The sequence below is a fragment of the Equus przewalskii genome, chromosome 7 (assembly GCF_037783145.1).
Source record: "Equus przewalskii isolate Varuska chromosome 7, EquPr2, whole genome shotgun sequence".
Taxonomy (NCBI): domain Eukaryota; kingdom Metazoa; phylum Chordata; class Mammalia; order Perissodactyla; family Equidae; genus Equus; species Equus przewalskii.
In genome coordinates this window covers 7,387,851-7,413,403 of record NC_091837.1, presented here as the reverse complement: position 1 = coordinate 7,413,403, position 25,553 = coordinate 7,387,851, and the positions used below count along the sequence as shown (strand labels likewise).

The 25,553-nt window shown below is 50.2% G+C and overlaps 2 protein-coding genes across 5 annotated transcripts; one reads left to right on the top strand and one right to left on the bottom strand.

Moving 5' to 3' along the window:
• The first annotated feature begins 251 nt into the window (after window positions 1-251).
• SLC35E4 (solute carrier family 35 member E4) lies at window positions 252-7,022 on the top strand. Its single transcript, XM_008539654.2, has 2 exons — window positions 252-1,587; window positions 6,044-7,022. The coding sequence occupies exons 1-2, from the start codon at window positions 969-971 to the stop codon at window positions 6,475-6,477; spliced, it is 1,053 nt and encodes a 350-aa protein (XP_008537876.2). The 5' UTR covers window positions 252-968; the 3' UTR covers window positions 6,478-7,022.
• Window positions 7,023-13,036: 6,014 nt separating this feature from the next.
• Window positions 13,037-25,509, bottom strand: DUSP18 (dual specificity phosphatase 18). Of its 4 annotated transcripts, XR_011542258.1 has the most exons (4): window positions 25,384-25,509; window positions 25,136-25,203; window positions 20,642-22,260; window positions 18,735-18,961 (listed from the first exon to the last, which is right to left on the bottom strand). XR_011542258.1 is itself a non-coding variant. In XM_070628523.1 (3 exons), the coding sequence occupies exon 3, from the start codon at window positions 22,189-22,191 to the stop codon at window positions 21,625-21,627; it is 567 nt and encodes a 188-aa protein (XP_070484624.1). In that variant the 5' UTR covers window positions 22,192-22,260; window positions 25,136-25,203; window positions 25,384-25,509; the 3' UTR covers window positions 16,398-21,624. The 4 variants fall into 4 exon arrangements, 1 of the variants encoding a protein (XP_070484624.1); XR_011542257.1 differs by lacking the exons at window positions 18,735-18,961; window positions 25,384-25,509 and adding an exon at window positions 13,037-13,821 and having other exon boundaries at window positions 25,136-25,302; XM_070628523.1 differs by having other exon boundaries at window positions 16,398-22,260.
• Window positions 25,510-25,553: the final 44 nt, after the last annotated feature.

The following is a 25,553-nucleotide window of genomic DNA, read 5'->3' as shown; positions in this document are numbered from 1 at the left end:
CTCTATTCGGGGTTGGCCTTGGCGCTGGGTAGGGAGGGGCCTGATCCCCCGCTGGGGGAAGTGGGGGACAGAGAGGCTGACCACTCCAGCTAGGGGGGCTCTGCTGCTGGAGGGAAGGCTAAGCCGATGGAGGAGGGGCTGCGAGCGGGCGGCGTGGGGGCGGGGCGAGACATGCCTCCGGGCTCTGGGGGTGGGCGGGGCCTGGCCAGGGGCGGCGCCAGGGGCTCAGCCCAGCTTTCCGGGTGGGGCGCGGGCGGCGGCGGCGGAGGCGGGGCTGAGCGCGCGGGGCCTCGCCCGCCGGCCCGGCTCGGGCTGGAGCTGGGCGGGAGCAGCTGCCGGAGCCGCAGCGGCAGCCGGAGACGCAGCCTAAACCGCTGGGAGCTGGAGCCGGAGCCGGAGCGCAGGCCCTGCCGGAGCTGAGCCGAGCCGAGCCGAGCCGAGCTCGCCGCCTGATAGCGACTGCAGCGCGGGCCGATGTGTCATCCAGCCGCAGGGCCTGGGCACTGTCGGAGGAAGCGAGCCGCGACCGCCGGGCACCACTGGGCGCGGGAACCCGCATCGCCCCTGCCAGGTCTGGGCACGGCCTGAACACGCAGAAGGTCCGAAGAGAAAAAGGAAGGAGGATTCCATCTCAGCGCGGCGTGGGCACTGGGCAGTGAGAAGAGTGGAGATTTCACCTGGCACTGGGCAGAGGTGCCCGGAGCTTACTAGGCCAGGCTCGAGCATCAGAGCCTGGCATCCCCGCGGCCACGACCTGGGCTCTGCCCTGCTTGAGCCGGGAACCCAGTCAGCATAGCTCCTGGACCTCTGCTGGCACAGGCCTGGCACAAGAAGCAGTGCCCTCACCTGTCTGAGACCTGGCCAGGATCTGAGGGCCCAGGATCTGGCCTAGCCCAAACTGGGGCTCTCTGGTGGCCCAGAGCTGGTCACTGGAGGGTACACCTCCTGCCCCAGCCCCTCTGGTACGGATGTGCCGCTGCTGGCTGGAGCACCATGATGGCAGGATGACCTCAGCTGAGGCAGTGGCAGTGGCTGACAATGCTCGGGTGGCTGGTTCCCCCGAGTGGCCCCTTGATGCCCCCCAGGCCCTTGGGCAGCCTGGCCGGGCCCGGGTGGCCATGGCAGCACTAGTGTGGCTGCTGGCGGGAGCCAGCATGTCGAGCCTCAACAAGTGGATTTTCACAGTGCATGGCTTCGGGCAGCCCCTGCTGCTCTCGGCGCTGCACATGCTGGCGGCAGCATTGGCATGCCACTGGGGGGCACAGCGCCCCATGCCCGGCCGCACCCGCCGCCAAGTGCTGCTGCTCAGCCTCACCTTCGGCACCTCGATGGCCTGCGGCAATGTGGGCCTGAGCGCGGTGCCCCTGGACCTGGCACAGCTGGCCACCACCACCACGCCACTGATCACGCTGGCCCTGTCGGCGCTGCTGCTTGGCCGCCGCCATCACCCACTGCAGTTTGCCGCCATGGGCCCACTCTGCCTGGGGGCTGCCTGCAGCCTGGCTGGTGAGCTCCGGACACCCCCTGCTGGCTGTGGCTTCCTGCTGGCAGCCACCTGCCTCCGTGGCCTCAAGTCCATTCAGCAGAGTAAGTGCCCCAGTCGCTGGCTGAGGTGGGGATCGGGGTGGGTATGTGGCTGGATGGTCCTGTGAGGGGTATGGCTGTCATCCCATTTTACAGAAGAAGAAACGGAGGCTCATGGCTTTGGAAGAGGCAGAAACTGAGGCTCAGAAAGAGCCAGTAGGTCAGGGAGTTCCAGGCCCCAAACTTAGGCTCTAGAGGCCCAACCAATATTTAATAACAGTCGCCATTGATAGGTGTTGCATGTTTTGTCAAGCCCCTTATCTCACTGGATCTCCGTACTGCCCTGATCAAGGAAGTCACTATATTGTCCCCATCTGACAGGTAGAGGGGCTTGCCCTGGGTCATGTGGCCAGTGAGCAGCAGAGGCAAGATTTGAACCCAGGCAGTCAGACTCCATGCTGTCCAAGTGATGTGGCTTAAGGCTGTGGACCCAGAGGGAGGCCTGATAGCGGGGACCAGGGAGAGAGCAAGAGGGCAAGGCCTTGAGCTGGGATTTGGAAGCCCGGGAGTTTGGCTAAGTCTAGGAAGGGCTGATGTTTGCTAGGAGTTGCAGTGTAACAGGCCCTGTGCTAAGTGTTGACCTTGAGTCACCGTGGCAACCACCATCATCACCCCCATTTTACAGATGATGTAATTGAGGCCCAGAGGGGTTCGTGATTTGCCCAGGGTCACGTGGCTTCTGAGGACTGGAATCCTGGTCTCTGTGATTCTGGACCTTGGCTCTGATGAAAGGGGATGCGGGCTCTGGGCAGAGGGTGGGGTGGAGGTTCCAGGCCTGGATCCTGGTAAATTACTCTGCCTGAGGGTGGAGGCCACCTTCCTGCCTGTCCTACTGAGGCATCTGAGTCACAGTCCCCATCCCTGCCCTCTTAGCCTCAACCCAAGGTAGACGTGGGGGAGGCCAGGGTGCCCACTCGGGGTGGGGAGGCCTGGGTTTAAGCCACATCTTTGCTCATACTTGCTGGGTGACCTTGGGCAGGTCCAGGTCTTGTCTGGGCCTCAGTCTCCCCATCTGTTCAGTGGAGGAGGGTTGGAGCTGATGGAGTTCCAGGGACCTCTTGCTCTCCCTGCCTTCCAGCTCTGAGATCCTGTGACCCAGGCCTGGGAGAAGGAAGGTGCCCTCCAAGTGTGCCGGGCTGGGGTTGGGGCACCCTGCAGCCAGGGAAGGTTGAAGTCAGAGCTCAGCCCTGCCCTGGCCTCTTCAGAGCCAGGACCCAGAGGCCCTGTCCCCATCCTCCTGGGCCCTGTGGCAGGGCCAAAGCCCGGTTCTATTTTTGCCCTCAGGTTACATGAGAGCTAGAGCCTGAGCTTGGACCTGGGCTCTGGGCATGAGTTGGCAGCGGGAAACCTGACCTCACAGGCCCCCTGCCCCCCACCTCCCCTGGCAGGGCCACAGGGCTGGGAAGGGCCCAGCCTCAAGGCCCACACCATGCCTGCTGAGGCCCAGTGCTCCTCACCTAGGAGGAGCCCTGGCCTGCAGGACAACTGAGAGCAGCCAGGCTTCAGGCACACAGGCACGGAGCAGCAGGTGCCTGGCTTCAGGCTACGTCTTGACCTCTGCCAGCTCCCTCCTTCTCTCCCAAATGTCAACTGCCTGGCCCCTGAGGCATGTTGGGTGCTTGCTCCAGACTCCCACAGTGCCCTCTGCTTCCCCCAGCATGACTCCAAATGCCCTGTATTATGACCACTTGGTTCCCAGCAGACAGGAACTCTTAGAGGGCATGGACTGGCTTTGGGGTCTCTTCATGTCCCCAGCACCTGGCCTGGGACCTGGCACAGGGCAGTACTCCTTAAGTGGTGGATTTATTAATGGCTCTGACTGCAGGATTGGCAGGCTGATGAGGCTCCATGGCTCAGTGTACTAAGGAGGGAGCTTAGGAGGCTGGAGGCCCCACCAACAGAGATAGGAGCCTGGCAGAGGTGGGGAGGAGCAGACTGGAGCCAGGGGCTGAGATGGGTTTTGCATCTGAGGAGGTTTCCACTTCCACAGGTTCCAGGAAAGGCATCAGGGCCAGATTCAGACTAGAGTGTAAATGGCCAGCTCCTTTCCTGAGAGCAGACTCCATGGGATCAGGGGATGAGAATCCAGGAAGAGGAAGGCCCAGGCACCCAGGGCCAGCAGCTTCCTTCCTACCTGGGCCAATTGCAGGCCCAGGGGGTCTACGTGGGGAAAGAGGTGATGCCAGCTTGCTGAACTTGTCCTGAGCTGTACCCACCTGCATCAGGGAGCAGCCTGACCGATCCCTGTCCTCTGAGCTCTCAGGCTCGTGGGGAGATGCACTCAGAAGTAGAAATCACAATGGCTGGGGAGAAAGTCTAGAGCCAAAGTGGGCACAGGTACAGTTGGGGCGGATACTTCTTCCTGGGGAGCCCGGAGAAGGCTGCCTGGGGAGGAGGCACGCAGCATTGATAGTAATATAATCATAGTAGTGAACCCTTGCTGAGCCCTCACTGTGTGCCCACGCCGTGCCCAGCACTTCATAGACCAGAGCAGAAGGGCGTTCTGGGAGCAGGAAACAGGCCACGCCAGGGCACGGGGTGTCAGCCAGCAGGAGCAGAGTGGGAGGGATCGTGACAGCTGCCGTGGTGAGCAGTTACCACTGGGCACCAGGCCCTGTGCTCAGCACCTTACACACCCCTAAGGGGGGGTGTTGTCACCTTCCCATGCTACACACAAGGAGATAGGCATAGAGAAAGCGTGACTCGGCTGATATCACACAGCTAGTGAAGGAGTGAAGACGGGCTACACCAGTAGCCAGTGGAGCAGCGTCTAGAGAACATGTTTGTCTGTGTGTGACAGAAGCTTGGGTGTATTCAGATGCTGAAACGAAAATCTCTTTGGAGAAGGCAAGGTTGAAATGGAGGGTTTGGGGGGCTGGCAGAGGATGGGGTCGCTGAGGAGGCAGGATGACAGGCTGGCATTTTGGGGGCCCCGAGTGGGGGGCGTCTCCTCTGGCAGATCACTACCCTTTCTCTGGGCTGCAGGGAGGGGAGGCAGAGGGCTGGCTGGGATGCAGAACAGGCACAAGGGACTGGGTGGGCAGGTTAGGACCTTCCTGCCTGGCTGCCTCACAGAGGGTGAAATTCACCTGAAATCCTGAACCCCTTCCAGTGATCGGACACTTAACAGGCAGGCCACAGGCAGCTCGGAACAGCGCTAAATTTGGAGTGAATGAGCAGGAGGCATTCCAATTATCTGTTCATTTCTAGAAATGCTTGAGCTGGAGGGACTGTTGCCTAGAGAACAAAGCCAAATATCAGAATGAAATTGAGAGAAATATAAGATTCCCTGTTCTAAGCATAGCCTATGAGTAAGCACCTCTGTGGCTCTTTGGAAAATGTGTGTCAGAAAGCGCATAGCGGCTCAGGGAGCCCTGGGAGGGGGGCCTGGATCCATTACTCATCTCTCGCCACTAAAACTTGGAGAAGGCCCCAAACCGTCATTGTCCTCATGCAAATCTTGTCATTTCACCCGAGCTGTGTCTGACGTTGATGACGGGCACCACTTCCTTTGTGAACCTGCCTGGTGGTAACGTGTGTACACACATACATAGAGGCACACACTCACACATATGCAAGGCGTTAGGATCCTCTCTTTCCTTACGAAGCTAAAAGGTTTCCTCTTAGTCCTGGGTTCATCTCAACAAGCCCCGGTGCTGGTAGCAAAAGATGTTGATTATCAGTTATAAACAGGGAGTGACAGCCAATTGCAAACAATGACTTTCTTGTTGTTCCCTTGTCATCCCAATGGTCATAAGTGAATGAACATTTGACTCAAAGAATTTATTATTTTAAAACTCGTTTTTTTTTTTTTCCAATGGAAAGCCCACGTAGCTAGTAAATGGCAGAGCTGGGACTTCTGTGGCCTGCCCCCGCTATGGTGGGGTAATGGGTGTGATGAGGGCTGAGGCCAGGGCAGGTGGGTGGGGGCCACTTGGTGCAGAACCTTCAAAGCCGGTTAAGAACCTGGAATATTTTTCTCCAGAGCCTGGGGCGCCCCCAAAGATTATATTTCTGAGCCACATTTCATGTTTTCTGATCATGTGGATATCACAAGCAGAGTATTGTTTCAGCCTGTGGAAGGTGTTTTGAAGTGGGTGATAACAGGCTTATTTATTTTGTCTTTTTATATTGACTGAGCACTTACCTTATAAAGGCTTTATGTACGTTATCTATTTTAATCTTTACAACAACCCTCCGTATTATGTTTTATTACCACCCAACTTTGCAGGTGAGGAAAGCTAGACCTGCACAGGTTAAGTGCCAGGTCACGGCTAGTAAGGAGGGGACACAGGTCACAATCCAGGCAGTCTGACTGGATTCTGGATTGTCACGCTACACAGGGGGAGCCACTAACTCTCCCCAAGGGGTTGGGGCAGACTTCCTGGAGGTCATCCTGGGTCGGCTGAGTGGGGGTTGTCTCCCCACTGGGTGCTGATGGCCACTGTCCTGGTTACAGGTGCCCTGCTGCAAGAGGAGAGGCTGGACGCGGTGACCCTGTTGTACGCCACCTCGCTGCCCAGCTTCTGCCTGCTGGCGGGTGCGGCCCTTGTGCTGGAGGCTGGTGTGGCACTGCCACCCGCTCCCACTGACTCCCGCCTCTGGGCCTGCATCCTGCTCAGCTGCCTCCTGTCTGTGCTCTACAACCTGGCCAGCTTCTCCCTGCTGGCTCTCACCTCTGCCCTCACTGTTCACGTCCTGGGCAACCTCACTGTTGTGGGCAACCTCGTCCTGTCCCGGCTCCTGTTTGGCAGCCGCCTCAGCACCCTCAGCTACGTGGGCATTGCACTCACTCTTTCAGGAATGTTCCTTTACCACAACTGCGAGTTCGTGGCCTCCTGGGCTGTCCGCCGGGGCTTCTGGAGGAGGGACCAACCTGGCAAGGGTCTTTGAGACCTGGGGGAGGGCAGGAGCCTCCTGGGGCAGCCCCATCCTGAATCCAGCCTCGGCCAGTGGCCATGGGAAAAATGGAGAGCAGGTAGCTGCTGGGGCCAGCGAGGGAGAGGGGCCTTCTGGAAGGGCCACCTTGGAAGCTGGAATGGGACTCCCAGAGAGACCCACCTCCTGTCCCTGCCCTGTCTCTCCTTATCACAGACCCTACTCACCACTGGATGGTGGGTCCAAGCCTGGCACAGTCACTGTGCTTGTCGGAGTAATTATTATGATTACTATCAACTACTACACTGAAAATTGCCGGCCAAACTTTGGAAACCTCACCGTGTTCTGATGGCGACAACGATGATTCTTGGCGGTTGCACAATCCTTCCTCCAGGAAGTGGGGGAGGCAGCTAGGGGGCCCAGGGAAGGGCTTCTTTGCTTCTGGGTTCCCCCCCGGGAATTGGGGTCATCTGGGCCAACTCCAGGCAGCTGCTGTGACCTAACCCCTGGGCCCCCCAATTTTGGGTCTTCCGTCCTCAAATAAACTATTTTTGCTTGTATACTTGTGTCATTCCTCGGGGTTCCAGCCAAGGAAATACAGGGCGAGCAGTGGACCCACTGGCTGCTGGCCACCCACACAGAAACGAGGACCATCCTCCCTTACCCACTGTGGCTTGTCCAGGTCCCCAACCTAGCCCCATTCTCTGAAGTCTCTCCACTGGCCAGGCCACCTTTGCCCATCTTTTGAATGGCAGCAATGGCTTCCTCTCTACTCTGCTCTGGCCCCACTCTATCTTCCTTTGCAGCCCTATGTGTTTCCAAAACACATACCTTCTGTGGCTCCCTGCTGCTTTCCTGCCCCAGACCACAAGGCCCTCAGGATCTGGCCCCTCTGGTCTCACCAGGCTCCCTGTCTCAATTCTCCCTTGGGCTCCACCTTCTAGCCTCACCTTCTTCCTTCAGGTCCCCCATGATACCATGCCTGCTCACCGGAGCCTTTCCACATGCTGTTCTCTCTGTCTAGTTTCTTCTTCCTATATGTCCTCCCTTCTCATGACTAAACCCATGCCTGGGAGAGAAAACGCAAACGTGCAGCTTTCCTTTAAAAGAAAAACCAAAAAAGGAAGGCTGATGAAGGAAGAAGCTTGACAAGGTCCGTGCTCAGGGCTGTGGGTACAGAGGACAAGGAATTGGGTGGGACTCAGCAGGGAGGGCCAGGAGGGCTGGCCCGGGGGCTTTGCAGGGGGGCAGGGCTGCCATGTCGAGAACCTAGGACTGTAGTCCTGACCCCTAGAATTCACCCAGAGCTGCCCTGACGGGCTGGCCGGACTCAGCCTCATCACTTCTCTCTCATCCTTTCCTTGGCTCTCTGTGCTTAACTCCCCCCACCCAGCTGCCTCCTCTAGAGGCCGCCTGTTGAAAACCCTAAGGACCCTGCCTGGATTAGGAAGACCTGGGACCTAATCCTGCTCTGCCTGCCTCACTGTGTACCTTGGGTAGGTAGCATCCCCTCTCTGAGCCTCAGTTTCCATATCTGCAGATTGGCAGACGACCCATGTGGCGAGGATTCCACTCAGAAGTCTGGTAGGCAGGGCCAAGGGAGAAGAGGGGGTGATGGCGCCAGCTGGTTTGGTCTCTTTCCGGGGCTAGTCATGTCATCCACTCTGACATGTCACTCCATGTCACTCTGGCTAGTCTGACATCCACTCTGAGGCTCCAGGCTCATCTGGAAAATGGGGACAGTCTCCCCTTTCTGTGTGAGGATGGTGCCAGACCAGGCTGGGGCTGGGATCTACAGGGCCTGGGACTCGGAGGAATCACTCATTCCTTCACGTAGCCAGAAGTCATGGAGGACTGTGGTGCCAGCCAGCGCTAGACAGGCTGCATGAAGGGTCAGCCCAAGGCTGAGGGTGGGGGCAACGAGGGCCTGAGAGGCCCCAGCCGTGGGGAGGACAGGCGCAGGGTTTCCTGGCCTTGGTTTCCACCCAGGCTGGCCTTGAGGAAAGGAAGTGGGCCCAGGCTGAGTCACTTGCTGCCCACCCTCCCTGTGACTCAGAGATGCCGCTGGCCCAGCCCCATCCCTGTGCAGCCTGGGTACCTCCAGGCTCCACCCTGAGGCTTGGCCAGACAGGACAGAGGATAGATGGCTTTGGGGGGGCAGAGCCTCTTTGGTACCCAGGAACCCTTCCCATTCGAGGGGGCCACTGCCATGGTAGGAGCCTCCCGGCTGTACTCTAGCCCTGGCTCCTAGGTCTCGTGTGATGTTTGGCTTAAGAGTGAGCTTCCTGTCAGAGCAAAGCCAGCCCCCACGCCGGTGGTCGTGGGGGTGGGCAGGAGGAAATTGGAGCTGTGCCTGACCTAGGGGCTGGCTTGTCACCAGACTCAGGACTGTCCAGCATTGAGGTGATTCCCCCCAGGTCACAGTTAAAGCCCCCCCAGCACTCCTCCCAGCAGCGTGCACCAGTTGCCCTGGACTGGGAGTCAGAAAGCCTGCCTCCCTTTCTCACAGTGTGACCTGTCTGGTCTCTCCCTGCTTCACACTGTCGTTGGGCGTGAGGGCTACAGGGATACTTACAGGAAGGGCTTAGCGGGTGATCCCCATTGATGGGCCACTGTCCCTCTGGGCTCTGCCTCTTACTAGTTCTGTTGCCTCAGGCAAGTCACTTCACCTCTCCCAGCCTCAATCTCTGTACCCAGTCCCTACTGGGAAGCCTTCTCCAGATGTCACCTTCCTTGGGAAGCTCTTCCCCACTCCCACCCCCACCTCTGCCCCGCCCCACACCAAACTGAGTTGAGAGCTGCGCCCAAAGGCCAACCTAGCTCCCTGCCCTTCTCCAGGCAGGACCCTGAGCACATCCCACTCTCAGAACTGGTTTATCACCTCCCTTCTCCACTGGACCAGGCTCTGGGAGGACTGAGATGACTGTCCTGCTCCCCGCTGTCTCCCCAGCACCGGCACAGTGCCTGCCATGGAAGGAGTAGGCAGAAGAGACTAGTCAAGAACAGAGGTCGGACCTGGGTTCAAATCTTAGTCTGGCATGTCTAAGCTGTGTGACCCTGGGCAAGGGCCTTCCCCTCCTGTGCCTCTGTGTGGGAAGTGGAAGCAGCAGTAGAACCTAACTCTGACTAGCTCCAGGAGGGTGTGATGGGCTAAAGCATGGCAAGTGCTTAGCAATTGTGCCTGAAAACTAACAGGTCCTTAAGAAGTGCTACTCGCCTTCCCTCAGCCTCCCCTGAACATCGAGAGCCCCCAGGGCATGCTCTTGTGGTAATAGAGCAGGACGGATGCCCCAGCACCCACCCCCTTGCCCTGCTTTGGAGGAAGCTGGGGAAGCTGGGTCTGTGCTGGGCATCCTGCCATTGTGGATTCAGAACAAAGCTGATGCCTTGTATCAGCCCCAGCTGCCAGGGGGCCCCTCCCTCCCTCCCCAGGGGGCCTTTGGATTGTCATTCCAGGGGGCCAGGGCAAACAAGGACTCTTCTTGCTCTCTACTCTGCTCCCAAATCAGCTCTGGGATGCCAGAAACTCAACCATCACACTGTTCCTGCTCAGTTGCAAATACTTCCTGGAAATAACACAAAATACAATAGAGAACCATGGAAGGTTTTGAGCAGGCAAGGGCCATGATATTCAACAAATATTTCTTGATAACGAACCTTCATTTTGGTCTGGATCCTGTGTAGAGGGGAAGGTGAAGAGGCTTGAGACAGGAGGCAAGGAGACCAGGGAAGAGCTATCGTTGTGGTCCAGGGGAACAGATGACAGTGGGGACAGTATCTTGAGCACGGTGCAGAGTGGCATCAGTTGTATTGATTTGGGGTAACAAATTATCCCTAAACATTATGGCTTAAAGCAACAAGTATGAATTATCTCACAGTTTCTGTGGATGAGGAACTTGGGCGTGGCTTAGTGGAATAGTTCTGGCTCAGGGTCTCTCATGAGGTTACAGTCAAGCTGTCAGCCAGGGCTGCAGTCATCTGAAGGCTTGACGGGGGCTGGAAGGTCCACTTCCAAGATGGGTCATTCACACGGCTGTTGGCAGGAGGTCTCAGCTCCTTGCCATGGGGGCCTCTCCAAAGGGCTCCTTAAATGTCCTCACGACACGGTAGTTGGCTTCCACCAGAGTGAGTGATTCAAGAGAGCAAGAAGCCACAATGTCTTTTTGACCCAATTTCAAAAGTGACGCTCATTTCTCTAATGTCTTCATTTATTATTTAATTCTACTATCATCCTTTCTCTAATATCTTATTGGTTACACATGTCAGCTCTATTCAGTGTGGGCCCTCGCCCTTTGACCATACAAGGGCGTGAATACCAGCAGGAGGAGACCATTGAGGTCATCTCTGAGGCTGGCTACCAAATCAGGGAATGTCTGTTGAGTGAGTGATCCAGGACAACACAGCCTGGGGCCATGGGGAGTTAGTCTGGGAGCTTCCTGCTCCAGGTGGGATCTTGTCAGCCACACTTCTGCCTCCTCCTTGACACAGCACTGTACAATCCTGGCCCACAGTAGACACTTGGCAAATGCTTCCTCAGTGAGGGCTGGAGGCTGTTTCCTCTGCTCCCGACTGCAGACAGGAGAAGGTCTGGGCTCCTTGGTCTGGTATGTGAAGTCTTGGATGCCCTGATGTCTCCAAGCCCACTCCTTGTTACCCCTCCAGCTATATGAAGCCACTCTTGCTCCCTGCGCCTGATGGAGCCTTCCAGCATCCAGGTCTCCTGCTCCCTCCTGATTGCCACAACCCTTGTGTGCCCCCTCCTTCATTCTCTAAGCACTGCCAGCATCCCAGCTGGTTAGATTCCAGCCCAGCAGCACTTGCTGCCCGGGCTGGGCATTTCTCTTCGGAGTTTAAACTTTCTTTGGCAGAGGAACCCTTGTCCATGCATCTTATGCCGGAGCCCAATATCAAACAAGCCAAAGTAGAGTTGCCCTAGAGGACCCAGGAACTCCCTCACTCCTGAGGCACTTCTGCCAAATTTCCCAGGAACCTCATTTGAAAACCACAGATCTAGTTCAATCCTTATCATACATACAAGGAAAGTGAAATCCAAAAAGAAGGAAGAACCGAGATGACCGTCTTAGTCCATTCAGGCTGCTATAACAAAATTCCACAGACTGGGTAGCTTACCAACGATGGAAATTTATTTCTCAGTTCTGGAGGCTGAAGTCTGAGATCCGGGTGCCACGGTCTTGGGTGAGAGCCCTCTTCTGGGTTACCCACTTCGTTGTGGCCTTATGTGGCGGAAGGGGTGAGCTAGCTCTCTGGGGCCTCATGTATAAGGGCACTAATCCCATTCATGAGGGCTCCACTCTCATGACCTCATCACCTAATTAACTCCCAAAGGCCCCATCTCCTAGTACCATCACTTTGGGCATCAGGTTTTCAACACTTAATTTTGAGGGGACACAAACATTCAGACCATGGCAATGATATTGCACACAGAGGAAGCAGCAGGGCTAGGACTTCATCTCCTAATTCTTGGGATTCTGCGGTTTCCTGCTCCCCACTCTGCAGTGAAGAGCAGAGCTAGGGTTTGAAGTCACGGGATGTGCAGAGTCTAGCCCAGGTTTGCAGGGAGTGTCTGCCACAAGGAGGCACCGGCCAGTATTCTCCAGCTCAGTCAGAAAAAAATTTTTTTCTTCAGGGAAAAAGCATTACAAATATTTTGCAAAGGGGAAGTCTAGAAAGATTTGTGGTAAGAGGCCTTTATGTGTGTTTAGAGCTTTGTGCTTCGAAAATGTCTCTTGGTACCTCTGAAGGGTGGGGAGGATGGTGTGTCAGTCCAGGTCCCCTGAGAAGCAAACCCCAAGATGGGATTAAAAGTGCAAGGATTTTATGAGGGCAAACACTTGTGAGAGAAAACGGGAAGGGAGCTGGGAAGGCTGGGAGAGCTGTCAGACTGTGACGGAAGTCTGACTCGAGTGGAGGAGAGAGGGAAGGTGGGTGGAAGCGTTCTTGACCAGGCTGCAGTCTAAAGAAGGTTTGGCAAGGCAGTCAGAGTTCTGAGTCAAAGAGGCCAATCAGAAGAGTCCCATGTCTCCCAGGAATGGGCCTACCTTCGTATCCCTGCTATCCTCAGGAACTGGCTAGGAGGAGCCTGAGGGAAGTCTAGTCTCAGCATAAACATGGAGATGGATTTCGAGAGCCTGTTAGGGCCCTTGGTTGATTTTGTTTTCTGTAATTAGAGGTCTGTGGGCTTCATTCTTATGGCCACTACACATGGCACAGGGACTCCTATCTTACAGAGTAGGCAGAATCCCAGAAAAATTCTAGGGTCTGCCTGAAGTCACAAAGCAGGATGAGAGCCCACACCTCTTGACCTTCATCCCAAGCTCCTTCCTAGGTGACACAGGTCCTCAGTCCAGAGGGGAGGTTGATGGATTCTTAGGGCATTTGGACTTAACATCCCGGGATAGGTAGGCAGGGCTGTGTACTTCAGGGTCAAGGGCTACCTGTCCCTGGGATTTGTAATGAGATCATCTCAACAGAAGTCATCCAGGGAAATTCCCAGGGCCACCAGCATGTCCCTATTTATCTGACAGGGTATTATGAACTTCACAGAAACTTCTCAAACCATATTTAACTGACTTTAATTCATTAGAAAGAAAGAAAGTTCTGTACTTTTGAAGCAGGAAAATTAGAGCTTCATGAAATCAAACAGAGCCTGGAACCCCTGCTCTAAGCCCGGCTGTTGGGCTGTGAGGACATTTCATACCCCCATTACAGGATTGCCTCAAAACTCCAACATGGCCTCCGTGTCTTTGGTCGTCTGAGTCAAGGGCCACTCTACTCTGAGTCCGAAGGAACAGAGTGAACTGTTTGGTGAAAGGACTTGGACCCTCTTAAGAGCCCTCAACCTCAACCTCCACTTAGGATGTGAAATCCTGGTTGTACCACATCCAATTCTGAATATTAAAAAAATAATTTAAAAAGGAAGATCCAAAATTATATTTTCTCAACTATGAAAAAAAATGTGTAGAAGGAAGGAAATATACCACAATACCAAAATGTTGACTTGGCTACTACTTGAAGATACTATTGTAGGTGGACCATACTTATCTTCCTTTTTCCACAAATGAGCATGTATTTTTAAAAATAAATTTCTTAGGATTCTGAGGAAGATAGAATAAGCATAGTCTTTTCTTCCCTCTGAACGCAACTAAAAACCCTGGACAGAAGGCACGAAGCAGTTACCTGAGAACTCTGAAAAAGAAATGATAACAGGTAGATTGGGAAAAGGAATCAGAACTTGAAGTAGAAACAATCTGGCAGCAAGTTTCCTGTTTTGTTTTCTGTTCCTGTATCTCCTGGCCTGGTCTCAAAGGCAGTGTGAATCCTGGAACTGTGCAGTGGACACTGAAAGAAAGAACACCAAGAGAAGCCCTGTCTTTCTGGTCTGAGGATTAGGAAAGAGGCCCCCTTCAGGGCAGACAGAGTAAGGGGAAATCCTTTTTTCTCTTTTCCTCCTGTCACTTGGCAGAGCAGACCCAGTCACAGAACATATACTGCAGAGTGGGGAGATTAAAGGCCCTGATTTCCAGCTGGAGGATCAGGAAATGAGCAGTCTTGAACTGGAGAGATGGGGGAGATCATAGGGAGGAGGGAGCTTAAGAAATAGATCCCATGAAGTTGCATATGAACTGCTAGGTTCACATGCATGGATCTGACCCTAAACAGTATTCCAGTGACTCTGAGAACTAAACTACTAGGTAGACTACCCAGATTTCAGACTGGCCCCTGGGTGGCACAAGCTTAGGACACATCTGACTTATGTTGCAAAAGTTTTGAAAACTGAACTGATATTGGAACAATGGCCCTGTGAAACATTCAACTGAGTAAAGTTTAAAGATCTTATTGGCTTTATTCAACAATTCGTGAATTGGGCAGCATCCAATCTAGCAGATAGAAGGGAGCTCCAAGGAGCTGTGCAAATTGAAAGATTTACAGGCAGAGGGAGCAGGAACAAGGAAGTCATCCTAGGCAAAACAGTGGCTTGCTTATTGCCCTTTAGGGTATGGCAGGGGTCTATGAGGCAGATTACCTAACTCGCGCTGATCAGGCGATTCCGGATTGACTGGTGTAAGATTCCATTTCTGGGAGAGTCAAAACTGTAATTAAGTTAAGTCTTTGTTTGGTGGCATGGGGCTTAGCATATGTCACTCCATTTTGGGCCTGCTGTCTTGTTTTTAATAGCCCACAGGAGGCAGATAAGAACTGAAACTAAATGGGTCAACTGCCTCCTAAGACAAAAATTTAACATTTTCCATAGGATTTAACCAAGACCTAGAGTCTCATAACATAATATTCAAAATTTCCAAGATACAAGCCAAAATTACTTTACAAAGAACCAAAAAAGTCTGAACACTGAGATGCCCCAGATGTTGAAATTATCAGGAAAAGACTTTAGAAATGAAAAGATAGAAAGTCTCAGCAGAGAAATAGAAGATACAGAAAACAACCAAATAGAAATTTTAAAACAAAGAAAATATATTAATTAAAATTTAAAAATATACTAGATGGCCTTGGTAGCAGAATGGAGATGACAGAGGAAAGAGTCTGTGAACTTGAAGATAGACCAATAGGAACTATCTGTGATAGGCAGAATGGCCACCCAAGCCAAAGATGTCCATGCCCTACCCCCTGGAAATATGAATGTTACCTTACATGACAAAAGGGACTTCAGAGATATAACTGAGGTCATGGACTTTAAAATCAGAATTATCTGGATTATTGGGTGGGCTTAATCTAATCACATGAATCCTTAAAAGCAGAGAATTTTCTCAGGCTGGATTCAGAGATGCAGCAGAAGGAAAAGTCAGACATATTCAAAGCATGAGAGGGACTCAACCCTCCATTGCTGGAGGGGGCCACATGGAAAGCATTAGAAGGAGTGTTGGCAGCTTCTAGGAGAAAAGACTAGCCCCTAGCTGATAGTTTGTAAGGAAATGGAGTCCTCTGTCCTACAACAAAAGGAAGTGAATTCAGTCAACAACCTCAAATAAGCTTGGAAGCAGAATCTTTATCAGAGCCTCCAGTAAAAAACACCCTTGATTTCATCCTTATGAAACACCTTGATTTTGGCTCTGAGACCCTACGCAGAGGACTCAGTCAAGCCCAACTAGACTTCTGACCTACAGAAACTGTGAAATAATAAATAGATGTTGTTTTAAGCCATTAAGTTTGTGGTAATTTGTTATGACACCAAGAAAAAACTAATACATTATCCAATATGACCAGCAGAGAGAAGTGACAAGATATTCATTCTAAGTAGAATATGAGAAGATAAGTATGTAGCTCTAGGGCAACCTCTAAAAAACTGTACAAAATTAAAATGGAATACTTAAAAAATATTCAGTAATCCAAAAGAAGGCAGGAAAAAGGAAACGGGAATGAAAAACAGAGAGGACAAACAGAAAACAATAAAATGGTAGACCTAAATCCACATATCCATAATTTTGGTCTAAATATACCAATTAAGAGACAGATTGGATATATAAAAAAAAGACCCAACTATATGCTGTCTACAAGAAACCCACTTGCAACATAACAATATAGGTGGGTTAAAAGTAAAAAGAGGTAAAAAGAGATATCATGTAAATACTACTTAAAACAAAACTGAAGTGGCTATATTAATATCAGACAAAGTAAAGGGCAAAAAAATCAAGGTGGAAAAAAACATGAAGATGGATAAAGAGACATTGCATACTGTTAAAATGGTCAATTCACCATGAAGATATAACAACCCTAAATATGTATGTACCTAACAATAAAGCTTCAAAACACATGAAATAAAAATTAATAGAATTGAAAGGAGATGTAGACAAATCCACAATTTTAGTTGGATACTTCAACACTCCTCTCACAGTAATCAACAGAATAATTACCAGGAAATCAGGAAGAGTGTAAAAGAATTGAAACCACCACCAATCAACTGGTCCTAATAGATATTTATTAAACATTCCATCCGAAATAACCTTTTTTTCCCAAAGTGCACATGAAGCATTCACCAATATAGACCATATCCTATATCATAAAGTAATCATTAACAAATTAAAAACAAATGAAATCATACAATATTCTCTGACAATAGTTCTCTGACTACGATGGAATTAAACTAGAAACCAACAACAGGAAGATGGCTGTACAATTTCCAAATACTTAGAAATTAAACTACACACTTTTAAATAATACATGGGTAAAGGAGAACATTTCAAGGAAAATTAGAAAATATTTTGAAATGAACAAAAATGAAAATGAAGTATATAAAAATTTGTGGGATGCAGATCTCAAATCAATATTCTAAGTTTCCAGTTTATGAAATTAGAAGAAAGAACAAAATAAAATCGAAGCAAGCAGAACCTTTTTATTATTAAGGAAATAATAAAGAGCAGAAACTGATGAAATAGAGAAGGAAAGAATAATAAAGAAAATAAAAAACACAAGGTAGGTAGTTCTTTAAGAAGATCTTAAAAATTGATAAACCTCTAGCCAGACTAACAAACAAATAAAGAGAGAAGACAAATGATAGGTGTGAAGAATGAAAAGGTGATTTTACTATAGACCCTGCAAATAATAAAGATAATAAGGGAATACTACAAACAAATCTACATGCATAAATGTGACAATTTAAATGAAATTGATCTCTTCTTCAAAAATCACAAACTACCAAAACTCACCCAAGATGAAACAGATAATTTGAATAGTCCTTTAACTATTAAAGGAATTGAATTCTTTGTTAAATCTTTCTGAAAAAGAAATCTCCAGGTCCAGATGGTTTCACTAGTAAATTCTACCAAACATTTAAAGAAGAAATAACACCAATTCACACATCTCTTCCAGGAAATAAAAGCGGAGAGAATACTTTCCAACTTTCCCTTAACCTAACAAAGGGCAGCTACAAAAATTCTGTAGCTAACATCATAGTTAATGGTAAAAGACTGAACACTTTCTTTCTAAGATCAGGAACAAGGCAAGAATGTCTATTCTCACCACTCATGTCCATCATCATCCTGGAAGTTATAGCCAGTGTAATAAAAAAAAGAAATCAAAGGCATTCAGATGGGAAAGAAAGAAATAAAACTACTTCTATTTGCAGATGACATGATTGTCTTAATGTAGACTGCTAAGGAATCTACAAAAATGCTCTCAGAATAAGTGAATTTAGCAAGGTTGCAAGATACAAGGTCAACACAAAATCAGTTATACATCTATATACTAACAATGAACAACTGGAAACCAAAATATAAAAATATTTTTTTTACAATGTCCTTCCTCAAATGAAATATTTAAGTATAAATATAATAAAACATATAAGATCTGTATGCTGAAAACTGCAAAGCACTGATGAAAGACATCAAAGACCTAAATTAGTGGGGAGACATACTATGTTCATGGATCAGAAGATTCAACAGAGTGAAGATGCCAATTCTCCCCCAAATTGGTCAACAGATTTAACACAATTTCAATTGAAATGCCAGCAGGTTTTTTTGTTGTTATTGATATAGACAAGTTTATTCTACAATTTATATGGAAAGGCAAAGAAACTAGAATAACCAAAACAATTTTTTTAAAAGGGAGAAAACCAGAAGACACACTATTCTATTTTAAGACTTACTCTAAAGCTACAGTAATCAAGATAGTGTGGTATTGGTGAAGAGAAACACACACATATTAAACAAAACATAAAGAGTCCAAGAATAGACCTACACAAAGTGAAAAGGCAGCTCAGTGGAGAAAGAATAGTCTCTCACAAATGGAGCTGAAACCATTAGACATCCATATGGAAAAATGTGAACCTCAAACTAAACCTCACATCTTATAAAAAAGGATCACAGAAATAAGTGAAAAATTTAAACTCTCAAACTTTAAAACATTAGAGAAAATCTTTGTGATTTAGGGTTAGGCAAAGGGTTGTTAGACATGACACCAAAACATCAATCCATAGGTGGCTGGCCTGTGGCGTAGTGGTTAAGTTCGGTGCACTCTGCTTAGGTGGCCCAGGTTCATGCGTTCAGATCCTGGGTGTGGACCTACACCAGTCATCAAGTCATGCTGTGGCAGTGACACACATACAAAATAGAGGAAGATTGGCACAGATGTTAGCTCAGGGACAAGAATCTTCTTCAAGCAAAAAGAGGAAGATTGGCAATGGACATTAGCTCACAGCCAATCTTCCTCAGCAAAAAAGCCCCCAAAACAACAATCCACAAAAGGAAAAATTGGTAAGTAGTACTTTATCAAAATTAAAAACTTTTGCTCTGAAAAGATACTTTTTTTTAAAGATTTTTTTTTATTTTTTCCTTTTTCTCCCCAAAGCCCCCCAGTACATAGTTGTGTATTCCTCGTTGTGGGTCCTTCTAGTTGTGGCATGTGGGATGCTGCCTCAGCATGGTTTGATGAGCAGTGCCATGTCCGCGCCCAGGATTCGAACCAACGAAACACCGGGCCGCCTGCAGCGGAGCGCGCGAACTTAACCACTCGGCCACGGGGCCAGCCCCTGCAAAAGATACTTTTAAGAGAATGAAAAGACAAGCTAGACTGGGAAAAAATATTTACAAATCCATATCTGACAAATGACTTGTATCCAGAACATATAAAGAATTCTCGACACTCAACAGTGAGAAAACCCAATTTAGAAATGCACAAAAGAGTTGAACAGACACTTCACCAAAGACGGTATATGGAAGGCAATTAAGCACACAAAAAGATGCTCAACATCATTAACCATTAGGGAAACGCAAATGAAAACCAAAATGACCTAATACCATGCATCTATCAGAATGGCTAAAGTAAAAAATATTGGCAATACCAGATACTGGAGAGAAACTGGATCTCATAGTGGAACACAAAATGGTATAGCCACTCTGGAAATTTGGTAGTTTTTTATAAAGTTAAACATAACCTTTACTACATGACTGAGCAATCCCACTCCGAAGTATATACCCTAGATAAATGAAAACTTAAGTTCACATAAAAAGCTATACATAAATGTTTATTCAAAATTGCCCCAAACTGGAAACAACCCAAATAGCCTTCAATTAATGAATGTAAAAAAACTGTGGTATATCCATACAATGGAATACTACTTAGCCATAAAAAGTGACATGTATGAATCGCAAAGATATTACACTGAAAGAAGCCAGTCTCCAGAGATTACATCCTCTTAGGATGTAATCCAGAATGTGTGTGACATTCTGGAAAAGGCAAATCTATAGGGAAGGAGAACAGATCAGTGTTTGCTAGAGACTGGGGTGGGACAAAGGTCTGAATACAAAGGAGCAGCATAAAGGAATTTTTTGGGTGATGGAATTGCTCTCTCTTGACTGTAGAGGTAGCCATGAAATGTGTTAAAACATACATAACTGTATATATGAACAAGTTAATTTTACGGTATGATAATTTAAAAATTTTAAAAATGGAAACAATATATATCCAAATAAACTTCTCTTTAAAAATGCTTTAAAAGAAATTTTCCATCTGGGTTTCTTCCAGAAAGGCTGCTTTGTGAGGGCTCTGCTACACCAGCCCTGGTGCTTGTGGGTCTGTTTATTCATCTGTAACATGAGAAGATCAGTCTAGAACAGTGACTTTCCTCTTCCCCGACCCTAAAATTGCACCCCTGCGCACGCCTTTGTGGGAGTGTGGGAGAGGTGGCTTTGGAGGGAAAGGGCAGTTGGCCGCCACCTCTACTCCGCTCTGGACCCACTGAGTAGTTGTGCTTTTCTCTCAGCTATGGTTTGTCTGAAAACCTCTGGATTAGAATAGCTGGACTTGAGCCAGATCCTCAGGCCCCTGGGGGATCTGAACAATCCTGATTTCAGGGCCTACATAGGGTTCACTTACTTGTCTCTTTGGCATGTGCCCCTGTGGACCCCAGTGGGTCAGCCGGACCAGGACACTGGCTCTAATGGTCAGTGATCTAAACAAGGCCTTTTGAGGGGAAGCTGGAAGTGTGCTCCTTGCTTTAGGACCCCCAGGTTGCACACTGATTACACAAAATGGGAAGTCTGATTTTAAAGGCTTCAAAGTCTAGGCCTCCTCTAAGGCGGGGTCTGAAAGGACTCGAACCATTTTCTTTTTTTTCCACACTGGATGACTTTTTGGAAGGGCATTTTGTAAACAGGAAAGGGCTGTGCACCAATGGGGGAAATGATGCTATGAGAACGACTGTGCTGACCTGGACCAGCAGGGCCAGAGCATCATTCATGGCGAGAGCTGCTGGTTACACTAAGCGCCTACCACATGCCAGGCACTGCGCTAAGGAATCGGTGAATCTTCTCCACAACCTTGTGAGAAACGGCTGTCATTGCTTGGACAGATGAGGAAACCGAGGCTCCAAGGCACTCCAGATCACATGGGGAGGAAGTGACAAGGCTAGGATCCGGTCCGCAGCTTGAGCCTTCTGAGTGAAGGCCTGTGAGAGGAATCCTTGAGGCCTAATGTCAGGTCCACTCTCCACACGTGGCCCAGAGAAGGAGACTAATGCTACATTTCATCAAAGACTGGTAGGCGGTCACCAAGGGCACTTTGAGGCCATGTATAACAGCACTCAAAAAAATTTAAGAGTTTTTATACAGTTGAATGCTTTCTTTGAAAACTATCTTATGAGTAAGTCCAATCTAGAAAAACAGAGTTGGGCTCCCATGGTTGAAGGTGGAAGCAGGGTTGGCCTGGGGCCCCCAGAGCACCGCTTGAAGGCCACTTATCCAGTAGGTTGGCATTTACTGTGAGCAGCACAGGAGGTGTCATGATGCTTAAGGTTCTAGTTCTGGGTTCAAAAAGAATGAAGTGGGACTGTGGCAGACCCCTTCCTGGGTTAGTCGGTCTCGGGGACGGCTGCAGGGTCCCAGGCTTGCCATAACACATTGGGCGTTGGTCTATTTGACTTGGGCACCATCAGCCTCACCCTCCCCTCTGGCCAGGAGTCACTCACAGGGTAGGAAACTCACCTTCATCATTTTACATTTAGTAAGTCTCATCTTTAAAGATATGGATTACGAGGTTAAGGCGGCAGCACCCTTCCTTTGTCCTTGCCCTTATAAAAGGCATCATCTGGATTTTTCTTTATCAACAAAAGTAGAATGTTCAAGTTCAGATCTTGGTGTTGGATCAATGACAGATCTGTACCTCTGGCCCTGGTGCAGGTGCTGGTGGGATGGCTCACAGCGGAATCATCAAACGGACATCCTTCTCATAGATGTCAGGGATCACTCCCATAGGGGAGTTGACCATGTGCACAGTGTTCTTGCCAAACAGCTGGAACTCATAGTGGATGAGCTGCTCCCAAAAGCCATTGTTGGGCCGGATAATGGGCCGGCACGACTTGGTCCACGTGTGGGCGTCCAGCAGGGACATGGCGTGATACTTCATGAGGTAGGCGAGGCAGAGAGCGGCTGAGCGGCTCACGCCGGCAGCACAGTGCAGCAGCGTGCGGCCCTGCTTCACCTCCACACTGTGGATGTGGTCAGCGATGGGGTCAAAGAAGTCAAAGAGACGCGAGACAGGTGTGTCGGCCACAGGCACCTGCACATACTGGATGTCTTCGTATACAGTGTTCATCACCTCCACTGAGACGTTGATAACCGTGGTGATGTGGTTGCTGGAGAGCATGAGCTTGTTGTTGGCAGCCACCCCATTGCTGATATATAGGCTGCTTGTGATCTGTGAGAGGCCACTGATTGAGGGCTGCCGGAACTGAACCGGGAAGGTACACGGGGGTGCTGTCATCAGGCCGGTGGGTCAGCGGCCAGTGAGGCATAAAGGCTGCATTTTTCTGCCAGGCTATGTCATGGAAAACTGCAAGAAGGGAGAGAATGTTTAGAGGGCAGGAGCCCAGCTGGGCCAGCAGGCCAACCCCAGGGGATTTCTGGGAAATGGATGGATTGGCCTATAGCAGAATTCCCCAAAGTGGTCCTCTGACCATCTGAGAAGGATTCCCCAGGGAACTTATCAAAAATGTAGATCCCCAGGCTCCTCCCCAAACCCACAGAGTAGGCTCTCGGAGTGAGGAGCATGAATCTGCATTTTCAGCATGCTTCTCAGGAGATCTGACATGTGTTGCCCTACAGGACAAAGGCTGTGCCCCCAAGCCTGGCACTCAAGGCCTCCCTTGAGCAACCCCACATTTCAAGTTGGGCAGGCTGACTTGTGTCCCTAAGCTGTGCCTTGGCCTGACTCTCCATCTAGGCTCACACAGCTGTCCTCTCCCTTTTCTTCAAAATTCTCTCCTTCCTTCCAGCCCCTCTAATGGGAACCACTTGTATCGTCTCCCTCCTCAGTCTTCTGATTTTATGCTCAAATCATGAGATTCTGAATCAGTGACATGGAAACAGAGCCCACTGTGCTGGGCGTCACTGGAGGTATAAGAGAGAGGAGGGTCTCAGCTTCTCCCCTCCAAGAACCATCTTTTTTGAAGAGACAGGATGTGCCCATGTGAAACTGACATCAAGTTAGAGAGTACTACATTGTTAACCATACTTCTGCACCTTGCCCCCAAGGAGGGCCTGGCAAAGACGGTGGCTGAAAGCTTCCTGGAGGCCAGCTTCCTGGGGGCACCACAGCAGCCCCCAAGAGGAAGTGCAGAGAGGCCTCAGGTAGACAAGCCATCCCAGCATAATGCTGTGTGCAGCAGGGCTGTCGCAGGCACCCCAGAGAGGGGCAGACTCCTGCCTTCTCCTAAGAAATCCTAGGCCCCTCACTCTCTCAGTCTTGAGTAAAGCTGAAAAAAATAGCACATCTTCACGTCTTTCAGTGAAATAGGAGTATTCAGTTTTACAGCAAACCTCTCAAGGCCAAATGGCAGTCTTCACCCAGCACAGAAAAATGAGGAGCCGAAGTTCTGTTCCCCTGATTAATACATTTCAGCAGCTGCTCCTTGTCAGGATAAGATGGAGCCCCTTAGCTCGGCTGTCAAGGCCATTTGTGGCCTGGCTCCAACCCCTCTCTCCTGCTTCCTATTAGCCTTTCCCACATCCTGAAGGGCCTCAGCTAGGCTGAGCCACTTGCAGCTCCATGTGGACATCCACCTCTCTGGCCAGGGGCCTTTGCCTTTGCTGCTGTCTCAGCCCAGAACCCCCTTTCCTTCCAAGCCTGTCAGATCCTGATCTGTTCCATTCAGCAGAGGATTGGTGAGCCTTGGGATCTTAGCCAAGGGTCACTTTCTGAGGGAAACCACCTGGGACCACAGCCCTCCCCACAATTGCTTAAGTCCCTGCTCCAGGCGGGCCCCATGTGCTCTCCTTCCTAACACTTCCTGAAGATGTGGTTTTGCCTTGATCTGTCTGTGAGTTCTATGGGGATACCACTGTGCCTATCTTCACTCCTACTGTATCACTGGTGCCAAACTCAGTGTCCCCACAAGGTCGTGCTTGATAAATATTTGTTGAACGAAGGAATGACTCCAACAACCATGACTCTGCCTTCTGAGAGGTTCTCTGGAAAGGATGAGTTCTCTGGCTATGTTTCTCTAGAATTTTGGGGAGGGGCTGGGTGGAGGGGCAGGTGGTTCCTAGGCTACTGGAGAGAAGGCCAAAGGTTGCACAGGCAGATCCTACCTGCTAGTGCCCTGGAGTCAAATGTATCAGGCTCACCCCAGGAAGGGCCACGGGGGCTGGTTTGTTCTAAGGGTCATGTGAGGGCAGGGAAAAAGCCCCCCAAAACCCAGGTGGAGGCCTAAATGCTAAGGGATGTTCTGGATCCTCATCATCCAAAAACCCAGAGAGAACTGGATTGAGGGCCCCCAAAACTAGTGTCCAGTGGACAACAGGAATAGGGGAGACCGCTGTTCATTACAGCGACAAGAAGTTTGCAGAGGAGACACTGCTTTTTAAGATGAGGGTAGTGATGGGAGGAGAGTCATCTTCATGCTAGGCAAGAAATATGTATCAGGCACTGTTTTCGGTGCTGAGGATACCGAGACGTACAAGACAGCCATGGCCCCCTTCTTCACAGAGCTCAAAGTCTAGAGGGAGAGGGACATCAAATAGGCAATTACAGGCACAACAGAGTGGGAAAATAGGGATAACAATGCCTACCTTATAAGGATCTTCGGAGGACTAAATGAGGTAATGCAGGTAAAGTGTTTAATACAGGGCCTGGCACATAGTGAGCCCTCTGTAAATGCTAACTATTCTTGCTGTTGTTAGGAAAGTTAAAACGCAGGGCAACATGGAAGTGAAGAATAAAGGGATTTATTTCAGGCTCGGGGCCAGAGAGTGATCGCCTGAAGAAATGACACAAACAAGAACGTTCAGCACGAGGGGGAGGATGGTGGAGAAACAGTGACTCTGCAGTTCACATTCACCATTTTATAGCCTACAAAGCCTTTGGCTTCCCTTTTGGTAACATCTCCAAAGCAACATAACAGGCCGGTGTCTGGAGTTAATATTTCCATTTTACACGTGGGGAAAATGAGGCAGAGAGGGGAAAAGGACCTGTCTAGGGTCACAAAGCAAGGTCCGAAGGCCGGACTTTCTTCTCTCATTCTGTGTGGGAAAACGTCGGCAAACACCGCAGGGCGTTTGTTAATACTGGGTTATAAATGTGGAACAAGGTTCACGGGTTGCCCGGAGCGGGGCGCCGCTTCCTGGGGTGAGCCAGGTAGGTTTCCTGGGGAGTTGGTGTTGGAATAGGCTTCTTCGCCTGCTCGGTGTCAAGACTCCGACAGTCTTACCTGTCTCCCGCGGGCAGGAGGGCAGGTTCGTTCAGGAAGCAGTCGCACTCGAAACCTTGGTCGAGGGTCTCGGGGAGAGAGAAGATGAGTCACGACACGGAAGCCACAATCTCTGCCGGCCCGGCGCTCTGGTTTCCATAGCAACGGTCCCCCGTAGCGGGGGGGGGGGGTGGGAATCGACTGCGCCGGGTCTTTGGAGAAACCCCGGCTTCGTCTCCCCGCCCCGGAGCTGCCCCGCCTGGACTCACCTGGTTACCTGCCCTGCGATCAGGCGGGCACCACGGCAGCCCTAAAGGAGAAGTAGGGTCAGCTCAGCGCTCTGCAGCCCACTCCATTTCGCCCAGCCCGTCTCCACGGCAACGCGCCGTTTCGCCCCACGGCGGCCGCCGAGGGACAATCCTATCGCGTCCGCAGCTTC

Excerpts from the sequence above, each read along its gene's own strand:
- SLC35E4 (XM_008539654.2), top strand. The coding sequence starts at position 969 with ATGTGCCGCTGCTGGCTGGAGCACCATGATGGCAGGATGACCTCAGCT. Across the intron at positions 1,588-6,043 it reads CCTCAAGTCCATTCAGCAGA|GTGCCCTGCTGCAAGAGGAG; the intron begins GTAAGTGCCCCA and ends TCCTGGTTACAG.
- DUSP18 (XM_070628523.1), bottom strand. The coding sequence starts at position 22,191 with ATGACAGCACCCCCGTGTACCTTCCCGGTTCAGTTCCGGCAGCCCTCA.